Source organism: Carassius auratus, unplaced genomic scaffold (assembly GCF_003368295.1).
Source record: "Carassius auratus strain Wakin unplaced genomic scaffold, ASM336829v1 scaf_tig00215017, whole genome shotgun sequence".
In the NCBI taxonomy this organism is placed as follows: Eukaryota; Metazoa; Chordata; class Actinopteri; order Cypriniformes; family Cyprinidae; genus Carassius; species Carassius auratus.
Genome location: NW_020527905.1, coordinates 19,526 through 44,591, shown reverse-complemented (window position 1 = coordinate 44,591; position 25,066 = coordinate 19,526). Strand labels below are relative to the sequence as shown.

General features: G+C 35.2%; 2 protein-coding genes across 5 annotated transcripts; both read left to right on the top strand.

The window, feature by feature from the left end:
* The first annotated feature begins 831 nt into the window (after positions 1-831).
* LOC113093404 (receptor activity-modifying protein 1-like) lies at positions 832-4,763 on the top strand. Of its 3 annotated transcripts, XM_026259193.1 has the most exons (6): positions 930-1,031; positions 1,280-1,315; positions 1,914-1,945; positions 2,634-2,663; positions 2,759-2,909; positions 3,914-4,763. In XM_026259193.1, exons 3-6 carry the CDS (start codon positions 1,924-1,926, stop codon positions 4,155-4,157), a joined length of 447 nt encoding a protein of 148 aa, XP_026114978.1. In that variant the 5' UTR covers positions 930-1,031; positions 1,280-1,315; positions 1,914-1,923; the 3' UTR covers positions 4,158-4,763. The 3 variants fall into 3 exon arrangements, with proteins under 3 accessions (XP_026114977.1, XP_026114978.1, XP_026114979.1); XM_026259192.1 differs by lacking the exon at positions 1,914-1,945 and having other exon boundaries at positions 832-1,031; XM_026259194.1 differs by lacking the exons at positions 930-1,031; positions 1,280-1,315 and having other exon boundaries at positions 1,598-1,945.
* Positions 4,764-13,629: 8,866 nt separating this feature from the next.
* Positions 13,630-18,598, top strand: LOC113093406 (C1q-related factor-like). Of its 2 annotated transcripts, XM_026259197.1 has the most exons (3): positions 13,630-14,630; positions 17,445-17,661; positions 17,774-18,598. In XM_026259197.1, exons 1-2 carry the CDS (start codon positions 13,980-13,982, stop codon positions 17,622-17,624), a joined length of 831 nt encoding a protein of 276 aa, XP_026114982.1. In that variant the 5' UTR covers positions 13,630-13,979; the 3' UTR covers positions 17,625-17,661; positions 17,774-18,598. The 2 variants fall into 2 exon arrangements, with proteins under 2 accessions (XP_026114982.1, XP_026114981.1); XM_026259196.1 differs by having other exon boundaries at positions 17,445-18,598.
* The last annotated feature ends 6,468 nt before the right edge of the window (positions 18,599-25,066 follow it).

Genomic DNA, 25,066 nt, shown 5'->3' with positions numbered 1-25,066 from the left:
ACACAGTAGGAGCGGAAATGAAATGTGTCTCCGAAACCACAATACAGAACTTAAAACACAGGTTAGTCAACATCGGAAATAGACATGTTTACCACGTCAACAGTTTTACTAAGTTCTCACAACAAATTTTTCAATTGCTTAAAAATTGTTAAACAATGTTTTTACTCCTAAACTTTTGTGACCTTTTTTTCATTTAGGGTGTTCATGCAAAGTTTCAACACATAGATGTGTTTTGGAGGCTGCACAAAAATTTTAACAACCCTTGGTTTTCATCCAATTTGCCAAAAAAACTTTGAAAAACACTAAAAAGTCAGGTAAAAAATAAATAAATATCCTGGAAATCTTTATTGTAGCTTGTCAAAGGCTAAAAAATGAAATACATGGAATCTTATGAAGTACATGACACAAAATTGCAGACTCGTCTGAATCATTCACAGTCCAAAAAATATGTGAAATGGTATTTTTGGCTGTTAGTTTGTTTTTTTACTGGACCAATGTTAATGTAATGTATGTTTATGAAAACATATCTGATAATAAAGCACACTTACCGGATGTTGAAAAGCCATTTGGAAGTTATCATAGGAATCATGTAATCCTGTAGTTGAGTTGTATAATTCCCAGTGTCCACTGAGAAAACGCCCTGCGCAGAGACTTATCATCAGGGCAGGAAGTCAATAGCTCTGGCTCCAATGTGCAAACACAAAGCTGCACTCCTATTTCCACTAACTGCAGCTCCAAAGAAATCTCTCATCCCAAACTATCCACGAACTCCCAATGGATGGGAATGGGTGGGATGTTTTCTTTAGCCACACACACACACACACACACACACAGAATTGCAGTCTCCCTGTGTTCCTCCGTTCCTCCCCTCTTTTGTTTCTCCCCTTAAATGCTCCAGCCACAGCTAACCCACGTCCATTTATTCACCCAATAGCTCCCTCACTCACTCTATGTAGTTAACATTCATAATTTCACAATGCTTCATCTCTCTGGATTACTTTTGCTTTTGCTGGATCCATCTATGATCTGTGGTAGGAGATCTTTAGTTTAAGATCTAAGATAAAGCATATCTGTGTGAACATCAGCAATGCCGTTACTATTGTTTATGGATATTATCTAGGAGACATGAAATCACATTACAAGCTTTTCTATGAATCATCAACATTACTATTGTTGCACTAAGCTTCCATCTGGTTTACAATAGAATAGATTTATTATAAGAAGTTGTAGCACGTCTGGGAGCAACATGGATGATCATTAAAAAGTGTGTTTCTTTCAGGTCAAACGATGCAAGATAACAGAATAGTACATGAAGGTAAGCAACAAACTACTAAATTATCTCTTAAAAAGAAAAAATACTCTTTAAAAATCATAGTTATTTCTTTTAGACATCAACAGAGAGAGAAAATTGAAATTTTCCAAAATCACCTGCTTTAAACACATTCTTCTGAGAAAGCTAAAGCAATCCCAATGGAAGTCTGTTTTCACCATAAAATGCAAAAAAAAAAAAGTAATTGTGACTTTTAAATCGTACAATTATGAGTTTATATGTCGTAATTTACAAAAAGTCTGAATTGTGAGGTAAAAGGTAAGAATTATGAGATAATAAAGGGATAGTTCACACAAAAATTAATGTTTGTAACCAAACTGTTGCTGGCAGCCATTGACTTCAATGGTATACTTCAAAGGCTATCAGCAACTTTTTGTTTTTTTTTGTGTTCACCAGAAGAAATTAATTCATATAGGTTTGGAACAACATGAGGGTAAATAATGACAGAATTTTCATTTGTGGGTGAACCTTTAAATCAGAACAAAAGTCAGAATTGTGAGAGAAAGATTACCTTTTTTTCATGAAATAAATGGTTTTCCCCAAATCTCAATCGCAATCTCAAATTGTTTCAAATTGTTCTCAGATTTGCCAAGATGCCAAAGTCTGCAGTCAAACGTGAGATATTTCGATATGAACTCAAATATTTCTCATCTACGATGTCCATGTTCATTCTTGCTGCATGTCATCATTGTCTCGTTTGTGTCTTTTTTTGAGTTAAGAAAGTTTGGGATGAGTCAAAGATTAAACTTCAATGAAGTCTCATGAGCTATGAAAGAGAAACCTCTGAGCAATAACATTGTCTGGGTATATATATGATTGCAATTTGAATGAAAGACAACTGACATCCATAAGAAATCATTTTTTCTCTCTAGACACACTAAAAATAATCTCAAACAACTTTGATGTTAATACACTTAAGTTTATATCAAAACTCTTTCATTCACAAAGGTGAAGGTTTATACAGTTAAACAGGGACACTGCAGTTTTTTTATGCATTTTTTTCTATATATTTAAAATATATATTTTTTCATATTTAAAAAAAAAAAAAACTATGATAACATTTCACAAAGTGTCTATTCACCCTATATTGAATTGCATTGATAATAGGAATGCTAAAACGTCATTTACTCATTTCGTAATGGTATTTTTTCTCTAGATGAGAGGATAAGAGTCAAAAATGAAAGTGTACAGCAAAAACTGGACAAATCTTTTAGCACATGTAAATAATGGCTGCATTATTTATGCTTGCATGATTTCATCGCACACTCTGCTGACATTCATAATGATATTTTCACTGTTTCAGAGAGACACAATGTCACGTATGAGGACAATGGTAAGAGATTTCTGTGACTCTGGATGTTTCAGTATTAGACTTCACTAGATCATTGGTGTCAGTATCAATTAATAAACAAATCTCTTGTGACTCAGAGAAATTTCAGAATCAAGATTCTCCAATACGCTACAGTTACTGTCATGAAGAGGTTTTGAATTATTATGGTGGACTGTGCTGGGAGATTTTCAATGTCAGCATGAGTGAACTGGGCAAGGACAATTGGTGTAATATGGAGATGGTGATAAGGTAAGCCAAAACTCCTTCTTCACATGTGACTTTACTTAAAAGGAGAAACTTCATGTCTGTGAAGTATCATGTCTGTGTTAATCACATTTTGGGCCCAAACAATGCTCTGTTCATATGTCTTGAGGTTGAATTTTTAAGTATACATAAATGTTTGCATGAAAACAATTATATGCATGTGCATCACATTCTAAAACTAAGAGTTTCTATGTCTTTTCGTACATACAAGCTTGCTTACCTACATGGTATATGCACAAAGAAAGGAAATGGTCATAGAACAATTGAAGGATGTGTGGTAAAGAAGTGGGGTATTGCTTGAAGACTGATTGCTGGCTAGTTAAGGGACACCGAGGCTTCCTGTTCCATTGAACAATGAGAGACATTTCCATTTTCTATAAAAACAGATAAGAAATCATGTCATTGTTGTCAACCAGAGTTAGGGGTTTTTTTGCTACTGTTTTCTGTCACACAACTGACTTTAGGACAGTATCATTATAAACAGTAGCACCGCATATATTTCAAAAGAGGTCAGTATATTGTTAACGTTTTTGAAAGAAGTATTGTATGCTCTTCAACTATGCATTTATTTAATCAGAAATACAGTAATTGTAATGTGTTTACTGCACTTTAAAACTGTTTTCTATTGTAATATATATTAAAATGTAATTTATTCCTGTGATGCACAGCTGAATTTTCAGCATCATTATTCCAGTCTACATTGTCACATAATCCTTGAGAAATCATTCTAATATGATGATTTGCTGCTCATTTAAATATTATTTTTTCTTTGTGGAAACTGTGATACATTTTACATTAGAATTCTGTAATGAATAGAAAGTTCAAAAGAACAGTTTTTTTTGTAACAAAGTCACTTCTGATCAGTTTAACACATTCATTTCCAACTCCTTCATATTGTACATTTTAGTAAACCTTTGTGATTACACATTTCTTTCTGTCACACGCTCACTTTGTGTCTCTCTCTCTCTCTTTTTTTCTCCTATGTCCAGAAACTACAACATGTTAACTGAGTGTATTGAGAACGTATGCTTTGAGCTAGGCTGCTTCTACCCTAATCACGTGATGGAGGAGCTGTTCGTGAGGATACACCAGCAGTACTTCAGTTCTTGTAACAATGAAGAAGATTTACCCGACGCCCCGGCTGGAGTCGTGCTCATATCCACACTGCTGCCTATCCTCCTCATACCCTTCATAGTCTACATCGTGGTCTGGAAGAGTAGTTTAAGGGACTGAATGCTTTTGCCTTATCCCGGATGAGTTAAAGTGATACTTCGCTTCAGAAATTGAAATCCTGTCATCATTTACTCACACTCACGTCTGCCACCTGTATGACTTTCATTCTTCTAAAGAAGATATTTTGAAGTTGTTGTTTGGATGTTCTTCAGAATAGATTTTTTTTGTGTGTGTTTTGCAGAACAGAGGATTGAAATGAGATGAGGGTGAGTAAATGATGACCCAGTTTTTAGTTTTTGAGTGAGTGGTTGCTTTAAAGTAAACTTGGACTATACAAAGTTCATGTGGTTCACAATGATGTAATTACTGTAAATAAAACACGCAGTGGGTGTGTGAATTTTCAACACACTCATGATTGAATGTATAACAGATGCACGATTTGTGATCATGATATGAATATACTGTGGCTTACTGAAAATATCCTGCTAGACTTTTTTCGGGTGTTGTATGTCAGTTTACAGCTATTTATTTTAAGTTTGAAAATGCTCAGCAACTCACACAAATGTAAGCCTAAACATTAAACAAAATATCGAAGCCCTATTTTTAATGCATTATAAGCATATTTGTAATGGCATGAATAATCCCTTATAAAAACCATTATAATCGTTTCATCATCTCATGAGTCTTAACTGCAGTTATAATACATTACAATACCTAAAAATTTTTGTTTATGCCTTTTAAAAGCGTAATGATTTATAACACACAATGAACACATTATATACAAGCTACAATGCTTTATGGGTCCCATAGTCTTATATTTTGACATTGTTTTGAATATTTTAACCTTAGGTTTAATGTCTTATAACCACTTCATAATATCGTAATTATTCGAGATCAAGACTTTTTATTTTATGAAAAGCAGACAACTGCTAAATGATTATTATTTATCATTACAATGTATTTCAGTTGTATACATTGTATATATTGATTTTAAGCAGTAACAAAACACTCATAAAATTAGTAAGATACTGTGCATATTCTGAACAACATCTAAATATTACAAATATAGGAATTATAATTATTAACATTAATTTAGTGAGCAGTTATGCATGCATAAGACTAGACATTAAAATGCATGCTTTTTCATGCATTGGTCAATTTTGTGCTCTTTGGCTTTTCATAGAGTTTTTTCAGACGGAAAGAAAATATTCAAAATACACAAGGCTTTATCCAGTGTTCAAGTTCATTAGTGCATATTTAATAAGATAATGCCTCCTTTGGATATTAAAACATACCATTTCAGAAAAGGTTTCTGAAATGGTATGGTATGTTTATATATATATATATATATATATATATATATATATATATATATATATATATATATATATATATATATATATATATATATATATATATATATATATATATATTATTATTAATGTTCTTAAAGTGTTTTTTTTTTTTTACCTATTAATTTGAGGTGCTTTGCCTTTAGAATAAACCTGAACTACATTATAAATACAGGCTTCATAGAGAGTATTACTGAATATCATTTATTGTTTATCAGTGTATCACTCATATTTTGATTTCTGTTTCCTGCACGTTCTAAAACACAAATAGTGTAAGAAAAGAACCACAGCTCCTCCTACTGCCAACACCACTGCTAGCAAAAATGCCATCACGTCTAAAGAGTGATACGAGTAGCACGGCATTTAATATGAGTCTGTATGTAAATGAGAAGCATCCTCATGTCACATGACGTAGTCTATCCAAGAGAGGGCGCTGCGATTGTTGGTAGGGTCACTATTATGGATTTGCAGTGCGGTGCATTATGATGCTCCTTGACTTATCAGCTGCTGGCAGTTCACACCACGGTGACCTCGTGACCTCTGGAGTGAAGGACCTGGATCACTGATCTATAATATGTTATATATATATATAGATCAGTGACCTGGATCAGTACATTCATGTTGACCCAGCGGCTGCCGTCCACAGGAAAAACAAGGAACTTCCCAGCCAGAGCAGAGGGAAGGTTTATGAAAAGGAGTACAGAGTTAGCAGCAGAAGACAGCGTGAAGATTTTATGACATTCGTTACGCCCTAATGCACAGAAAAACACTAATGTTTGACAGACATAATGCATAACGTGATGAAATCGTAATTCCTTGAACAAAACATGTTTGCTCAGTGTTTATTTGATTGAACACATTCCTCCAATGTTGGAAAATACTTAATACTTGAGTGCATGCATGGACACACACAGTGTTTCGGAAAACCTGAATAGACAGTGTTATTAAAAACAGATGTGTCATGTCAACCATTGAGTTTTTGGAGAAAGATTGCATGTTGTATTTGCACGTTCTTTTCGTGTGCATCATGCATGTTATAAAAGACTCGATGGAAAGTGAGAATAGAAATGCTGATGGAAATTTCTGAATTTTGAGACGAGTATGATATAACAGAAAGTAGTAAGGTACAAATTCATAAAACAACTGATTTATGTAGTTTTCTTGCAAAGAAAAAAGAAAATAAATCACCTTTACCTTCTTCTGTTGTCTTTCTCTCTCTGATTAAACGAGAGTTTGTTCTGTCTGGTTCCACATCTAGATCATGATTTAGTATTGCATAATTTTGTAGAGGTAATCCTAGAAAAGTTGGCATTGTTAATGTGTTTGAGTTTGGTGAGAAGTGTGCACTAGTACTGTTTCATAAAAACCTTCTCCAATGATTTCTCTAGGACTTAAACAAGGAAAATTCACTTATTATTGATATAAATAAACAGATTTCCATGTTTATATAAAGAGAGAATCAGTGAATTAATTAATTCAATTAATTGTTTTCTCGTTACTGGCAAAGTTCAAGGATGATGGCAACATGGTTATATGTTTAATATATTTAGCAAATTAGATTAAATGTCAGGTCATTAAACTCTTTAGATAAGAATAAAGTGTTGGTAGACTGTAAAGCACGCAAGACAACACCATGAGAATGGGGTGAGAAGAAAATATAGTGAAAAATATTCTAAATGGTCAAGAAACTCAAAAATAGTAACAAGACACATATGTAATATAAATAATCTTAGGTCTTTTCACACTTTTGCATAATATATATATATACATATATATATATATATATATATATATATATATATATATATATATATATATATATATATATATATATATATATATATATATATATATATATATATATCATTCATAGTGAATAAAGTAATCAATAATGTAAATAATCTAAATTGTGTTTGTACTTTGATTTATTTTCATTGATCATAGAACATTTGAGGACAAATACTTCCAAGGTCAAAGTTCAGAGATACTTATGATGAGCTCTTGAGTTTCCCATTTTATATCGAAAAAGTTAAGTTATGCATTGTTGAATAAAAATCATGCTGTCCTTCATAGTAGGTAACAACGTCAAGTTAATCAATTAATATAGCCTAATACTCAACTAAACTTTATTTACTTATTTATTTAAAAATGCAAATGTGACATTTACCATAACGGTGTTTAATATAAAACGAAATTATTAATCATTGATCAACTACTGAAATAATTATTTTCCACTCCGTTTTCGCGCCACCTAAATGAAAAATAAAGGCGGCAAATCAGACGATTTGAGCATGCGCACATCCTGAGGGCGGTAAACTACTCATCACGAGCACGTTGTTGAGGACACTGTAAACTTCGACCTACATATTGCGAAATAAGGTCAATTTTTGGTGAATTTTTAATTTATAGGTGTATGAGGCATCACACGAAGTTTGTAAATGTGGGTATTTGCCTTATGTTGTATTTTCTTGTATTTATATCTATTTCCAGTTAGTGCTGGTAAGTCTAGAACAACAAATGTGTTATTTTAATGTGCACTATGTCTTATTTATCTGTAACTTTAGCATAGCAGCATAGTGCCACAGGATGGCGACATTTACAAGTGAATATTGTGGCTGAGCTTGAAGACAAATCAACAATTAATAAACATTTAAATTCTAATGTTCGTCATTGAAAGGCCTAAGTTACTATAGTGGAGTCTAAGAAAACTCAACACACTTGTCTGATATGATTCATTTATGATTTGGGCCATTTCTTAATGAATGAAAGGTTGATTTCTAGGTCAGAAAAGGTTAGTGCTGTCACGAAGATAACATCTGAATGTTTGCCCTCCTGATCCACAATCCAAATGACAAAATCAATGTTAGTTAATAGGACGGGAACCCACTTTATATTTAAGTGAACTAAAAGTTCAAATCCACTGTGAAAGACTGAAAATGATCATACATCATAAAAAATAGTCGTCAGACAAATGTGTGTTGTTTAGTTTCAAATAAATGTGTCCTTATTTCATAGTCTTTTAACAATGTGCCAAACCAATTAACTATAATTTGAAAATATTTTGTAAAGGTACATAGGCTAGTTTATGTATGAATTTGTGTGTGAATATGGAAGCAATCTAAGCATATCAGCAGATTTAATTCAAATAGTAATATGTCATATAGATCTTAAGCACAGATTCTGAGTCATGTGTGTGCATACAAACAGCCTGCAATGCAAACACAAACTGACATGTTGCTCTGTATGGTGGGTGGAAAACACACACACACACACATACATAGAGAGAGAAACACACTGATCTGTGGGCAGGTAGCAATCTGACATCAAAAAGTACACTTTGGCACGTTACTGTTTGTGTGTGTGTGTGTGTGTGTGTGTGTGTGTGTGTGTGTGGTACATGCCGTAGGAAGCAAGCATATGTAAATCAAAACCATCTTGATTCCCCACATATTATTTTGAGGTTTACGGCCTCCACAGAGACAACAATCACTCCTACTTGTACAAAGACAAACAAATCTTTATTTCACTGATATAAAAAACCTTGACCAAAAACAATAATTAAAAATTAAATTACAGTTAATACTCTTTTGGCTTGTAAACAATTTTGTGTTTAATTCATAAGAATTAAAAGAAAAGTACCATCTCCTACTATATATGTTTTTGCACACACTGAACCATAAGCAATTGTTTTTTTTTACTTAAAACTTGCAGAAGCCCTGAAGAAGAAGGTAAAAGTGTATTTTTGATTTGCCTTCATGAGTGTATTTATAGGAATGCACAATATGTCTGCACTATGTTTATTTTTGGTTGATTTTAAAGATTATTTTATTGGGATCGATATGTATGAAAACCCATTTCTACCACATAAAAATAAAACAATCATTCTTTTGAAATAAAGTTTTAGTGATGAGACTTGTCTTTTAATTTCAACATTATATGCCAGTTTTTTTCTTATGTGGCAGAAATAGATATTGGACCTTTGTGCATTTATTATGACTTTTAGCTATTTTTACATTTATATGCTGCTAGATAAAATTCTTTTTTTTTTTTTCTTCATATTGTACATTGTTTTATACTGTGTGTAATGTGATACCTAAATTTTCTTGATTATTTTAGTATGTATATAAATATTTATGTATTTATATACTTTATGTATATGAAATTTGTATAGAATTTAAATATCGGCTGTTGACTGGTTACCAGTCATACTAAAAATAATTATTCATCAAAACCGTTAATAACATCAGCCAGCATTTTAATATGTGCATTCATATCTATTTCCTTTTTTATTCCTGCTATGTGTAACAACACAAACACATAAAAATTACATATTTCTGTACCGTAATTAGCATGTACAGTAGTGTCAACTTTGGCCAAGAGAGGAACATTGCTAATTATGATTTTTTTATTTATTCCTCCATAAATTGCCCCAGGTCAACTTGACTATGAGAGATAAATGCTTTCGAGTAGACGCTAAGAAAAATGCAGGGAAGTCATGCATAAATATTTTAGGTGCTTTTATGTTGTTACACACAGTGCAAAAACATGATAATAAAACTGAATAATAAAAATGTTTTTCCTGCTGTTTTTACCTTTCCCTTCAGGGCTGTTTGGGACATTGGTGAGTGTCTCTCACAATATTTTGTAGCACGACTTCCTCAAATGCAGTGGTACCATAAAATAGTTTGATATTTCGGCTGTGTGAATGCATTGTGTAACTTGTGAGGTGATGCTGAAATGACTGGACAGTAGTTTTTATAATGCTTTTCATCGCTTTTAAAGTTACCAGCTATCGCCTTTCCTCAGTGTGCTGCCAGACATGGACACCATTTCATAAAAAATCCCGCACATGTATGTCCATGCATACAGACACTGAGCACATGCATGCAAAAGCAGCTTAAAAGATCATTCTAGCTTAAATCATGGTCTGTCCGGCCCAGCCTGAGGTTTATCTGTACATTATGTTTGCTTTCAAGTAAAATCGAACAAGAAATCCCCCCTCGCTCAAGGATGAGCAGGACGCATGCATCTCTCTGGGGGCTTGTGACTGACTCAAGGGGCTTGTTGTTCTCAGCTGGCCGAGGCATGGGGAGGAGAAGAGCAGTGGAGGAAGTAAATTACATAGGGAGGGCTGGAAAAGTCTCTGTTCTTGTCGCATTACTGCGGCCGGCGTCAAGGGCACCGCAGCCGTGGTTTGAGTCACTGCGCTCGGAGCTCCACACGGCCTTTGTTCCCTGCAGCCAATGATCAACATTCTCTCTGTTTCAGTGACTCACAGTGATAGTCAGCAAACCCTCCCCTAGTCTTCATCATGTCCCATGACAGCATCACAAGCCACTAGAGAGGATGGAAAAGTATGCAATGTCTCCGTGAAAACGCACCTTCAGTTTTAGATTGTTGTGTACGGTGGAATAAATGAAAGGCACCGTGTACTTACAAAGAGAAAATGCCTGGAGCAACATGAATTTAAAGTGATACTAAATGCTTTTTTTTTTTTTTGCTGTATATAGAACTTGTTTTAAGAACTGTTTTATCCATGCCTTTAAAGAATATGGGGTCCAAAACAACATTGAATCCCATCTATTATCAATGTATAAATATAAAATATTTCAAAACATATTCCACAAAAGCAAGAAACTCTTGTCTGGAATGACATGAAAAATTACGAAAAGTTCTTTTTGGGTGAACTGTCACTTTAATTGTCCTTCTCAAGTGATGGCGCATGGCTTATAGCTATTCTGGTTACTAGCGCTGACCTTTAGCCATTACACCATTGCAACCAGGAACTTGAACTGGAATCTAATGAATAAAATGAATTCATAACTCATTTTACTTCTGTAATGCAACACATTTCTTAATTAACCAAGAGAAATATGTAGCTTGGGACTAAATTATATCCTGTTGTAAGTGAGAAACAAGTTATGTCATTTAACAAATGTTTACAAAGTCACTTTTAATTTGTACATAATTTGAGTAAATAATGTGCACTGAGGCATTCTTCGCAATAAGACCAGGAGCATGCATTAAATAGGTAAATAAGTAGAGAACATTTTGTATTGTAGTTTTTAGTAATATTTAGAATTTTAGTTTTTCATTTTTATATTTAATGTTTAATTCCGTCTTTTAGGGTATGTTTACCTGAATGATATACTAAATTTTTTAAAATGTTTTTCCTTTTATGTTTTTTGTGTACAGACGACAATGTTGTCAAAACAATCCCTTTTCACATAGATCTGCGAAAATGACCTAAAACATTGTATTGTGCATGCTTGGCCAGTAGTTGACGATGTCACTTTGTAAGGAAAGGCTATGCATGCATAAGAGGTCACCATTTCCATAAACTTAGTTTACACAAAGACAATAATAGTAACATGTTAAAAAATTAATAAAAATACATTACTTTGACACCAACTTTCAAAAGTTTGCGTTTAGAAAATTAAGTTTTTAGCAGAAAACCCTGGTTTGATTCCATGTTAACTTTACCAACACGACTCCATTCTCAAGATTGAGCATTAGCTCCTGCAGCTGCAATGGAACATCTTTTTACGTGGGCTGAATCAGACCCAAGTGTCCAGCATGGTGGGAAAATTCTACCACTGTACCAGAAATGTGCCCATAACAAGCCCAAGGCTGTGCATTTCTAAGCAAGTCCTCTTTCAGACTTGGCATTCATTAAATAAATGGCCAGAAAGGACCTGTAATAATCCAGCAACCTCCGGAAACCATTTACCACCTGCTTCAGCCGGCTGTGTGATGTTCTTGAGCTCTTCGCTTAAGGTTGGTGCAGGCAGTGCAGTTTGTTCTATCCTTTATCATGGTTGCTTGTCAGAAATGTGTATATTGAATGTGATGTAAGGTGCTTTAGAAAACGGCATGTAAACAAATGTATTGAGATCTTGCATGAAAGTTAGTAGTCTTTTATGTTAGACAGAGTTAGTTATGTCATCAATAGGGTCATGTTTTGACTTCAACTTTGACGTGCATGACAAAAAACTCAAGTGATTGAACTCGATCATGGCTGGCGGAAGGAAATTTGTGGACCGTTCATTTTTCAAAGCAAACTTAAGGTAAATTGTAAATATGAATATAAATATCAAGAGAAAACTACCAAGATATCAACTTTTATTTTCTTTCTCTCACAGACAAAGTATGTCATTAATTGCTGTTCAAACTGATTCTTAATTAGATGACCATCGTAGGAGCAGCCACACAGCAGGATTGTGACGCATAATTTCTGACCCTGTCAGAACTTCGTTGGAGGCTAAGATTAATCACAAGGGCAACTGATTGTTTGCTGGTGAGCATGTCACACTTAACATTAAAAGACCTGGAATAAAACCATTCCAAAAATGCTATTTTTTTTCTCTGATGGAATAAATGTGGTTTACTGGGCTTTAGAAAGTTGGGTTGATGAAGAAGTCTGGGCACTAATACTCCATTCACCATTCACATCTTGTTTCTTCAACTTTTCAGGTAAACGATATGGGAAAGCTGGCATTGCATGTGCTTTGGATCGAAATACCTCCTGAATGAACAAATATAATGTAAATATTCCCATTTTCATACACTTGTGTTCATTAAAGCAGCCTGCTGTTCATGGTACAAATGGATCATAGCGCAAGACAACAAATGATCATCAACTCTCATATGAGTTAGTGTTTATTTAATGAAATGACACAATACTAGCATGCCAGTAGCATGTTGTCATAATCCGAGTGAGCAATGGAAGAATTACTGTGTGTTAAGTGCACATAAATAAACAATGACATAATTACATAACGATGCCAGGAAGATGTGTCGAGGGCGGTTTTAAGAGACAGAGAAAGAGGGAAGTGGAAAAATCCTTTTTCTTGCACTCAGCAGGTGTCCCTTTCGATTAACTGATGCTTAGAATGCATCCTGTCATATTTACTTGACCATCACGCAGACAGAGAAAACAGACTATCTCTTCTTCGTTTTCCCTCTCCTCTCGTGCTTTATCTAACCACCACGTCTAAACCCTGCCATCGAGTCTTGCTGTTCAACAAGTGGAAAATCAAATCATATTTCAAAAGACTGCACAATAAAACACACTTAAAGGACTTGGCATTGGGTTTCCCCAAATACCCTTCTTTCTCTCTGATTTTCTCTCGCTCTCCCACTGTTTCTTCTTTTGCAGAAAGTCTCCTCCCACTTGTCCTTTTTGAGTCATACAAAGAAACCCACTAGAAGGGCATTCTCTCTCTGTCTCTCTCAATCCTACTTCCTTCCTCAACGCCCAAACACTTCTCTGCACTCACCTGCTGAAACAGTGACTGCTCTCTCTCTTTCAGGCAAGAAAGACACACACACACACACACTCATCTGAGATCCCTGGTGGTTCTCATTTTCCCTCTCATCTTCGTGAGCACCTGACGTTGAGGGAATTTGTTCCCTCTCACTTCCAGAGGTCAATATTCCGGCTTACGGCGAGAGCTCCGTGCTGGCGGCCCAGCCGCTTTCCCGCTTTAGCCTGGGACGGAAGACCCTGCTGGGGGCCGGTACGGCCGTCATGCTGCTCTTGGTGCTGGTGGTCCTCATTCCTGTTCTGGTTCATTTGGCGGGCAGCACTGAAAACGGAGGTCAGTACGAGATGCTGGGCACTTGCCGAATGGTCTGCGATCCATTCTTGGAAAAAACTGGCACTACCGATGGTATCGGTACGGGCACGGCTATCACTAATACGCAGTTGGAAGCTGAGGCGCTGACTGATCATAGCATGGGACCCCCATTGCCCACCTACGCCCACGGACCACAGGGCAAACCCGGCCGCCAAGGAAAACCAGGGCTTCCAGGTCCTCCAGGACCCCCGGGACCACCCGGAGAGCCAGGTCCTCCAGGACCAATGGGGCCACCGGGAAATAAAAACCACACCGAGCGGCCGGACATCTTTGCTCTGGGTGGAAGAACAGCTACCGGAATGGGGACAGCCATCTATACCATGGGACCCCGTGTGGCCTTTTACGCAGGTCTGCGAAACCCGCAGGAGGGCTACGAGGTTCTGAGGTTTGATGACATAGTTACAAACATTGGGAATAACTACGATGGATCGACTGGGAAATTTGTGTGCAAGGTTCCAGGGACGTACTTCTTCACATATAACGTCCTCATGAGAGGAGGAGATGGAACAAGTATGTGGGCAGATCTCCTGAAAAACGGACAGGTAAGAGTTTTGCAGCTAACACACCTGTACTGAAGTTTATGAAAACAATATTTTTGTTATATATATATATATATATATATATATATATATATATATATATATATATATATATATATATATATATATATATATATATATATAGGTTTCAAAGGTTTCATGTATTTTACTACACATCTGTCATTTTATAAAATGTTAAATATAATGACTGCAGATTAAGATGTCTATCAATCCTAGAGCTGTTTAACATTGCAATAATGTCTATGTCTGATTTAAATGGAAAATAAGGTGCATATTATTCCGGCAACACATGCAATTCATACATTACATAACACTGGAAAAACAGAGTGCCACTGGTATGTAATTCATCGAGTTTCTGAACAATTCTATTCCAATGGGTTTCAATTAGATTATTTATAAATCAGGATATCCCGTATGTAACAGAGAGTGCATTTAGGGTTGCTTTCCAGCAAAGGTCAGTTTCATGTTTGAGATGAACTTCTGTCATGTCTATGGTCAATGTAAACCGTAAACAAGAAAAGGTTTCACTAAACCAACAGTTCACCTTTAGTCAGTTGTGTCGCTTTGTGTGTGTGTGTGTGTGTGTGTGTGTATACATACTATACTTTTCTTTCTGACATCCCTCAGTTTGTGATTCTAAATCAGGGGGCACTTCTCAGACACTCACGGCTACTCGAAATTCAGTATGAGTCTTTCACATGCAAAATAAATACTTTAAAAGTGTGTGTACTGCTATTGTGTAAGTGCTGCTATTAAAGGGATAGTGAATACAATTACAAACCATCTTAGGTCTATCTGACTTTCTTCCAAGCATTATAATGGGGGTAGAGATTTTGCTGTGTGGAGTACTTTTTTATGATGAATATATGCACTTTTTTTGGGCTTAAAATTTCGGATCTTATTCACTGCCATTATAAACGCTTGGAAAAGCCAGGACATTTTTAATATAACTTGAATGTATTTCTCTGAAAGACAAAGGTCATATAATCATGGTGTATTTTTCAATTTTAATTGAACTATCCATTTAACACAAAACACTAGAGTCTTGACACAAACACTGTGCACACATGGCTATTCTGTATATATATTTTATCCCCTTTGCTTTAGCCAGGCTGTGGGCTCTAATTATAATTCCCTCATGCTCGGTCAGTTATACACAAGGAAGCACACATGATGGATATGAGTTTATACACAAAGATACATGTATATATACACACCCACGCATGCTGTGTGCTTGAGTCAGCTGTGTTACTCATATGAGCGCAGAGAGAGATGGCTCACAGCGACAGCATTTCACCGTCTGACTGATGCCCTCATATCTCAGCGACTTCAGTCCCTGTCCATCAAACAAGTAAATGACAAAATTGTCCATTCTCTCGGGGTCCCCAATATACACTTACAGCTTTTTTATCCCATTAGCTCAAACCTGCTTGCCCAACCTGGTTTTAAAGAGGAGGTGGCCTGTTTTATTTATAGAGGCTGGAAATAATGAGGAGGGTATAGTGAGAATTTGATGGGATTGTGACACAGACTGGACGCAAACCCACATTTCACAGTAAGAAACAGCTCAATATGTCAAGCCACATTGGTCCATTTTAAAGCACTCTGTGGCCATCTGGTAAAACCCCCGACTGCATTTTTCTGTGTTGGCAGTAGACATACAATTACAGGTTATATGCAGTTGAATGAAGAAAGAGCAAAATCACCAAAAGTTCTTGACAAAATTTTATTTCAGTTGCATATTACAGACCTGGCAGCAATTGTATGATAAAATATGCTTCTTTAGATTAAATCATGCACTTAACTGACCATTTTGCATTTAAGGTGTCTGGATTTGAGTGGATTAATTCTATAATTTCAGTAAAGTATGTCAGATTGTTCCAAGCTTGCATTTATTATTTTCTTAATGCAATGCATTTGTAAAGCATGTGCAAATAACAACGGAAATTGTCCCTGAGAATGTGCATGAATTCCTTTTGATTTGTTTGTTTTTTGTTTTGTTTTTTAAAGATGCAGCTTTCATGTTTCATTTTGAATTGTATATTAATGCATGTTAGTTTTATCAGAATTGGTGTACACCTGTATGAAGGAAGTAGACTTGTTTAAAGCTTGTAACCACATTTCCTTTGTAGGATCCTTGTATTTAAATTAACTGAGGAACATCCAATTCTTGTTTGCCTCCAGCTTTACTTCTGATCGCATTTTCATAATTTACATTTTTAAAAGGTCTGCCTTAGAAGAAGCACAGATAAACCATCAGCTGTTTGAAACAGATTCATGAAAACATTAACTCGTTTTAATCTGCCGGGAAAAAAAACATAGCTGGTAATTTGAGAGTCAGACAGTATGTCATCAAAGTAATGAGATTATATGCCATTGCATGAAAAGGAAAAAAACAAAACAAAATAGTGTTTCAATCCCATCAGTTTCACCTAAAGAAAAGCTGTAAAGAAAATCTTCATCCAAAAATGTTATTTCTTTCCCCTTACGTCATGTAAAATTCAGCATTTTTCAAAAGAAGTTGTCCTGCTTAATTTCTTTCTGGAAACCTTGATACAACTTTTTTCACGATTGTTTATTGAATAAAAAAGTAAAAATAAAAAAATAAAATATAAATCTTTTGTAGCATGTCTTTACTGTCACTCACAATTTTTTCTGATTCATTAAAAACCCAAAATTGTTATGATAGTATACGTATTATAAGTCACTCTCTTTCAGGTTTAAAAAGACTGAACAGCTGTATTAAATGTCAAATTGAGCTGAAGGTCTCTCTTGTTCCTCTTCCTCTCTTTGCAGGTGAGAGCCAGTGCCATCGCTCAGGATCAGGATCAGAGTTATGACTACGCCTCAAACACCGTCATCCTGCACCTCGACCCCGGGGACGAGATCTTCATCAAGCTGGACGGTGGGAAAGCGCACGGCGGGAACAGCAACAAGTACAGCACTTTCGCTGGCTTCATTCTGTACAGTGACTAGAGGTCAAAAGGTCATTGAATTCAGTCTCGGTCTGTAGGTAAGAGTTGTTAGGGGATCTTAACTGATTTAGGTTGTAAATCTGATGGTTATTAACAACCCTGACATGTTTAGGTCAAGAACGATTTCTTATTTTTGTTTTACCTCAACAGTTTTTGTTTGCCACAGGCTATGTTCACCTGAAAATCAACAGCTATACACTCATAACTGAGTCACAAAACCCGAGCTAATTTGTTTAAAGAGTCATTATGCAGCCTGAAGGGAATGGCTTGTATGTTTTGAGGTAGTAGACATGTGCTTTTAAAACCTGGATCCAATGAGAACACAACTGGACGTGGTTTTCAGTTCTTGAATCTGCTAAAAAACCTTTCAACAGACACACATGAAATAAACAAGAATGAAAGAGCCTCATCAAAGTCATAACTTCTCAAAAGCCTAGTCAAGTGAGAGTTGATATTTTATTATGATGTTGTCTTTGTATGTATGATCAATCTGTGAATCTGGACTGCTGTTTATCAATGTCTCTGACTTTATGTGAAGTGAATGACCCTAAAATCATAATGAGTGTATGCACCTGCTTTTGACTGCTGTAAATTACACCCTGTCCCTGAGAGTCTGTTGTACATCATAGTAGTGCATCTGTTTGTGATTGCTGTGTGAATGTGGAAGTATTAACACTAATAAAGCTAAGCATTCGTTTAAGCTAACAGCTAAAGCTAAACCCGTTAATTGTTGTTTCTACCAATGAATTATGAAGTATGTGGCTAATATTACCATTTCAAATAAATCTTATCCAACTAAAAGTTACTACTTAACAATGGATGGAGATCTATTATAACTGTAATAGTTATGCAGGTTTATGATGATGATGACTACTATCTAAAATTATGTTCTGTATATATCACAATAGCCATGACCTGTAAAATGTATCCAAATATCGAAATGTTACAGCTTATAGATTTTTGCTTTTGCTAATAAATGGGATTTTTCTAACACTTTGGGTCACTCGGTCGATTGCTAAGTGATGCATGGAGTGTCTGCTGTGTTGTCTACATAGACAGCTGCCTTCCAAGGGAGCATCCTAACACAAAATAGTTCACCTAAAACTGAAAATGTACTCCCCTCAGACCATTTAAGATGTAGATGAGTTTGTTTCTTCTTCAAATTTGGAGAAATGTAGCATTCCATCACTTGCTCACTAATGGATGCCCTGTAGTGAATGGGTGCCGTCAGAATGAGAGTCCAAACAGCTGATAAAAACATCACAATAGTCCACACAACTCCAGTACATCAATTAACAACTTGTGAAATGAAAAGCTGCATTTTTGTTAGAAACAAATCCATCCTTAAGACTTTTAAACTTTAAAACCTTCACTTCTGTCCAAAATATGAGTCTGTACTTGAAAGTGTTATTATGAATAGAGGAAGCAACATTTTGAAGTAAACAATTTCTTAATAATGGATTTGGTTTTACAAACACAGATTTTTGCTTCACAAGATGTAAATTGATGGGCTGGACTGGAGTAGTGTGGATTATTGTGATGTTTTTATCAGCAGTATGGACTCTCATTCTGACGGCACCCATTCACTGTAGAAGATGAAATGCTACATTTCTCCAAATTTGATGAAGAAACAAACGCATCTATATCTTGGATATCCTGAAGGTGAGTAGATTTTGAACAAATCATGATTTTTTTTTTTTTTGTAAGCCTAACAGTTTTATGCTTTTGAATACTAAATGTCCCCAACTTGAGCCAAAGTTAGTGCTGCTGTAACAGATGCATATATATATATATATATAATATTATTATTTTTTATTTATTGTACTTTAACAGTGAACAATTTTAACAAAAACTGCTAAATTAAATGTTAAATTTCTCCAAACTAACAAACTCATCTACATCTTGGATGACCTGAGGGTGAGTAGACTTTCAGCAAATTATAACATTTTCAAGTCTTATATACTGTATATACTATATACTTTGAATTACCTTTTATTTGTATATTTTTCAACTTTTATTTTAATTTCAGTAATTTTTTCATTTTATATTTCTGTTTAACTTCTCATTTCTTTATTTGTAATTTGATAAAGATCTCCCTTCTGTGCCGGTCTATATGCTGTTAATTCTTATAAATTAGTAGATCCCTCTGTTATAAAGACACAGGAAATCAGAACAGGAGATAAAAGGACTGATTTTAAGGATAAAGAAAAGAGGAGCGATCACAGCTAGGTATAATGAGTGTGAAATGCCACATGTCTGGAGGGAAGCACTTCCTCCTAATCAGAGATGATCAGTGTTTCAAAACAACAGAGAGAGAGAGAGAGAGAGAGAGAGAGAGAGAGAGAGAGAGAGAGAGCCCTGGAGCTGCATGAGCGCTGGGAGGAGAAGCCAGAGATGAAGGCTGCTTATGTACACAACAAGATGTTTAGATGTGAAGTTTAAATGACACCGTCTACTGCCGAGACACTCTACACTTCATGTCTATAACCGTGGACAGATTAACCATCTTGCACGTTTGAGGAGATATAAAGATGATCATCACCACCCTTGAGTTTTTTTTTTTTAATGACATTTTTGAGCCTCTCGTCAAGAATGTACACCATATCTGCTCTTTCATTAATGGAAAACTCTCTCAGTTAAATGATATAATTAACTCCTAATGTCAAAGTATAATAGCTCACAGCGATCTTCAGTGGAGTTTGTAGAATGGTTTAAAGTCAGATGATGTCAACATGAAGTCAGAGTCCACTTTATTTACTTAATACACTGATATGGGTTGGGTTATGATTATTGTATGTTATCAAAATATAATACCTTTCTTTGCTTCAATGTAAAATCTGATTAGTGAAGAAACTCAATGCATTGGGTAAACTAAGTCAGTAAGCTTACATTTAAAGATGTCTGTTAAAACCACCAAATCAGCTAGTTAAAACTTAAAAAAATAATATACTTTAAACTTTATTCACTGATATTTAATCTTATATTTTTATCTTATCTTTATTCACATACGTTTATCTTATACATTATATTTTATATGTTTTCAGCACTTTTTTGTAAGTAAAATCTACTGATCACATTTATAGTTCTCTGAAACAACTTTTCCAGACATAATGTTAACCAGTTAGCTGCTTAATGCATTAATTTAATGCTGGCTAACATTATTGGAATAAAGCTTGCAGCAATAGCAAATATTTTTAATACATTTTCAGTTTTCATTTTTATTTTAGTTTAAGTTTTAACTATGCACTTTGTCATTTTTATTTAGTTTCTAGGATATATGTACACAGACTTTTTTTTAACAGGTTTTGAATACTAAACAAAAGTTAGTTAGTGTGTTGCAGTAATGGATGCGCATGGACATGTTGTCTAGACGTCTGTCTGAATATAAAAGTAACCATACAACCCATGACTTGAGTAACAAGCTGAACTAATCATTCGGGACAAGCCAAAAACACGGTTTGGAAAAAAGATGGTGTTCTCGCTGATTATATAAATTATGTAAATTTTGAACACACAAAAAAGTTACAGGCTGCAGCTTTATGGGGTTTTTTTCTTTTAGTTGAGCCTCGTTTCACACATCGAAATGGATTTGAATGCCATTTTATGCTAATCTGAATGTCATATGGAGTTTGCACATATCAAACTGCATTAAGTAAGACACCTTCCTGTAAAATATACCACAAGTTCATTCCAGCCACAACAATTTATATCTCAAATGGTAGGCGATGCCAAGAAACTATAGTGTCAACCTCAGATGCATGGCCACTGACCACCCACTGAGCGTCACTGAAAAAACACTGGATAGCTGACAAAGTCCATTTCCATCTGCAATAATGAGTTCTTCTGAGGATAAACTATTCGCAGAACTTACCAGAGCTTTATGGAACTGGTAAGCAGCTGGTTTACATGTCAGATATCAAATATGGCCCTTCCAGTCAAAGTCATCTTACTGTAAGTTCAATTAAAATTTGTTGCAGGTCCCAGAAGGGGCAATTGATGACCTGGAAAACTGCCCCACTGTGGCCTTGAGCCGGGTATTTAACCCCAGGACTTCGCCTGTGGTAAGTGTACTTAGTAAGTCACTGTGCATGAAAAGAAGCGTCTGCTAAACAGCCAATAACCAAACATCAAGGAGAGGTCAGTCTACCCACAAGCCCCTGCTCCTTTCCTCTGGGGGTGTCTATGTGTATCCTCAAATTAGAGTCATCGTAATCAGAATGTCATTTCAGACACAGAGATACCCACTGTCGCGCACATCAAGACGCGGAGGATGGAAAACAAACAGCCGATGACTGACAGGTGAGAAAGGTAACAGTCTGAGACTCCAACACAAACAATTCATCGACTGAGATCTGCCAATAACAGGCTTTCGGCGGTGAAGCAATGATGAAACATGATGTTAATATAAAACGCACAGCCTGTTGAGCTTTTGCGAGAGCAAGTATTTAAAACTTGCACGTTTCATTCAGCTCGCATAGAGTAATCTTTTATTATCCATGGATTAAGCTGTTAAAGAGCACAGGCAGCTCAGTGTAAATCAGCAGATCAAGTCAGTGTAGGGTTGATTTCAGACAGGCAGAGATGAAGGTGATTTTCGTGCATAATGAGATTGCGATGCCATTTCCAGACCCCTTTGATAAGTCTGGTTTTCTTATCTCACCGAGACAGACTTGAGTCTACAGCAGGACACCTGCTTACATTAACAGCGCTCTCATCACCGACCAGCAAGATCTTCAGTAATGTGATTATCGACACCAGGAATCTCTGTTTAAAGTTTGCCATTGTTATTTGCGAAATACTGACCACAACAGCAACAACAACGAAAAAACACTAGATTTTAAAGGATATATAGGATTTACTAGAGTTTTCGTTCAGATGTTAATAGTAAAATTCACAACAACAAAAAAAGAAAGTAACAAATTGAATAAAACTTACAATTTTAGAATGACAACTTGAATTAATTTTTTTATTTTAGTTTTTACATTTAGTTCATGAATTAGTTTTTCGTGATTATTTTCCTACAAGGACGTTTTTGTTGCTGTGCCTTTAAAACTTTAATACAACCATCTTTGTCAAATTTGAAAGGAGTTTTAGTCATTTGTGGCGCTGACACATGGGCTGCTGTTGGGTTTAATATAGTTTTTAACTGCTCCTTCCTTCAGTAAGAGGCTTCACAACATCACACTGTTGATATCAGATTAGATTATGCATGGGTGATGAAAAGTAGCTCCTTATATCTAACCTTGGGATTTTTCTGAAGGATCTGTGAATCAGCAGCTGCTGTGCAGCCAGAAACATCAAAAAAAGGTTTGCTGAACTTTCCTACATTTTAATTTGATTATTAATTTAGCAATGTCAGTTCACTGCAGCCATATTTGTAACAGCCCCCGCTGACTTTAAGCCATGCAAATACAACTTAATCTATACTTAAATGGGAAAGACCAAATTCTATGCAACTCTTTATGAAACTACAAGCTCTAAAGCCTTAAAAACACATTTCACATTAAAGCCCTGAACTGGGAAAATTCAATTTGAAATTAAATTCAGTGGAATAATTACATGGAAAACCAACAGTTGTGACGGGATAAAACTTTTTAGTAGGTGCAATTCATGCTTTTGAATATTTTGAGACACTAGTTAACTGAAATATTTTTGGAAGTTGTTATTAATATTTTGAATTAGTTTTTTTTTTTTTATATGTTCTGTTTTCATTTTATTTTAGCTAAGATTTTAGTATTTTTTTCTTTTTTTAGCAGCTTTAATCTTCTTTTCTATTTTAATTCTATATCATTTTGTATACATTTTTATTTCAGTTTTACTAGTACACATTAATACTTAATGAAAAGTTTAAATATATTTTATAAATATATAAAATATATATAAAAATATATTTTATTTCAGTCAGTGTTTACTTAAATTAATGAATATATATATATATATATATATATATATATATATATATATATATATATATATATACTTTTTTCCATTTTGGTTTCAGTTAATTAATAAGCTTGTGCGCACTTTAACAATACACTTTAAATATGCTTTACCATCCCATATTTTTTAAATCTGAAAATAATTCTGTATTATCATGATCATAATAAATTGTAAAGCTTAATTAATGCAAAACAGTGTATTTTCCAGACCAACAAACAGGTCAGTGCTTTTTATTTTTAACTATAAGCTGAGACTTCCAGAAGACACTTTAAAATAGAATGGAAAAATGTTTTGGCTGTTTTGTAGAGAATGTTTCATGAAATACCTTTTTTTTTTTTTTTTGACCTAGAAAGAAAATTTTCTCAAATTTACAGGATAATTTTAACTAAACAAATAATTAGCTAACTAATTAACTAAATCATTTTTACTCTAAAGAAATTAGATAAAAGATAAAAGCTTCTTAAATATGTTTAATGCATCAAAATACCAATCCCCAAATTCAATTCATTTTCATTCAGGACAATAGGGTGGAATTGGAAGATGGGCGTGGCTTGATGGCTGTGTTGAAGGGGCGGTGCTGCTTGTGATTGGTGGAGTTATATTATTAATCTCCTCCCAGATGTTTGCGGTGCTCAGATGATGTAAATGTCACTTGGCAAAGTCATGGCTTCAGGTAACAGGGTGCAGAGCAGATGAAGAGATTTGTCTTGCCCTCCTCTCATGGCCAGTGACACCAGCAGCTGTCTCAGTGTGACAGGAGTTCAGGGCAGGTCAGGAGCAGCGGACACGGAGCAGATCTCACCTTTAGCTCAGAGCGAGACGCGGCCCGCTGAGCCTGGACTGGCAGGTGGGCCGCATGTGGGTCAGCTGGTGCTTTATCTGCTCTGGCAGCCTCCAAACTGTAAATGACAAGCGGTAGCACTGCTGTGATCTAATGTCACGTACTGTAGCTGCAATTTAGATTTACTTGATATATCGAATGTGTGAAATGTGCTTTCAGATTGTTCCAGCTACATTTGCAAGGTACAAATGAATGATTTAGATTTTACATGGTTGCACTTGAGAGATGCTTCAGCATCACAGTCTTAAAATCAGGAATAAAATCTGAGAATAACTATATTATAAATTATATTTTATATTCTGGCCCTTACGCTTAAAGCTGCGATAGGGAACTTTTGACGCTCTAGCGGTTAATAAACAGAACTGCTTGCGTCTTGCGGAAGAACATCGTAGCCGGAGCTACTTCTCTCGCTTTATGTCTATGAAGAATCACAAAGGTACTGGGTTACTCCGCTGCGGTACCCCCGAAGCATCTAAAATAGTCCGAATATAAACACTTATTATAGGTGCACCCTAGTGATTCAGGACAAGCCAAAAACACGGTTTGGAAAATGGATTCATGGTGTACTCGCTTATTATATACATTTTTCTACATTTTGAACACAAACAAAGTTACGGACCGCAGCTCTGATTGGTTATTTTTACCGGGAGCGATGGAGTTTC

Excerpts from the sequence above, each read along its gene's own strand:
- LOC113093404 (XM_026259192.1), top strand. The coding sequence starts at position 977 with ATGCTTCATCTCTCTGGATTACTTTTGCTTTTGCTGGATCCATCTATG. Across the intron at positions 1,316-2,633 it reads TAACAGAATAGTACATGAAG|AGAGACACAATGTCACGTAT; the intron begins GTAAGCAACAAA and ends TCACTGTTTCAG. Across the intron at positions 2,910-3,913 it reads AATATGGAGATGGTGATAAG|AAACTACAACATGTTAACTG; the intron begins GTAAGCCAAAAC and ends TCCTATGTCCAG.
- LOC113093406 (XM_026259197.1), top strand. The coding sequence starts at position 13,980 with ATGCTGCTCTTGGTGCTGGTGGTCCTCATTCCTGTTCTGGTTCATTTG. Across the intron at positions 14,631-17,444 it reads ATCTCCTGAAAAACGGACAG|GTGAGAGCCAGTGCCATCGC; the intron begins GTAAGAGTTTTG and ends CTCTCTTTGCAG.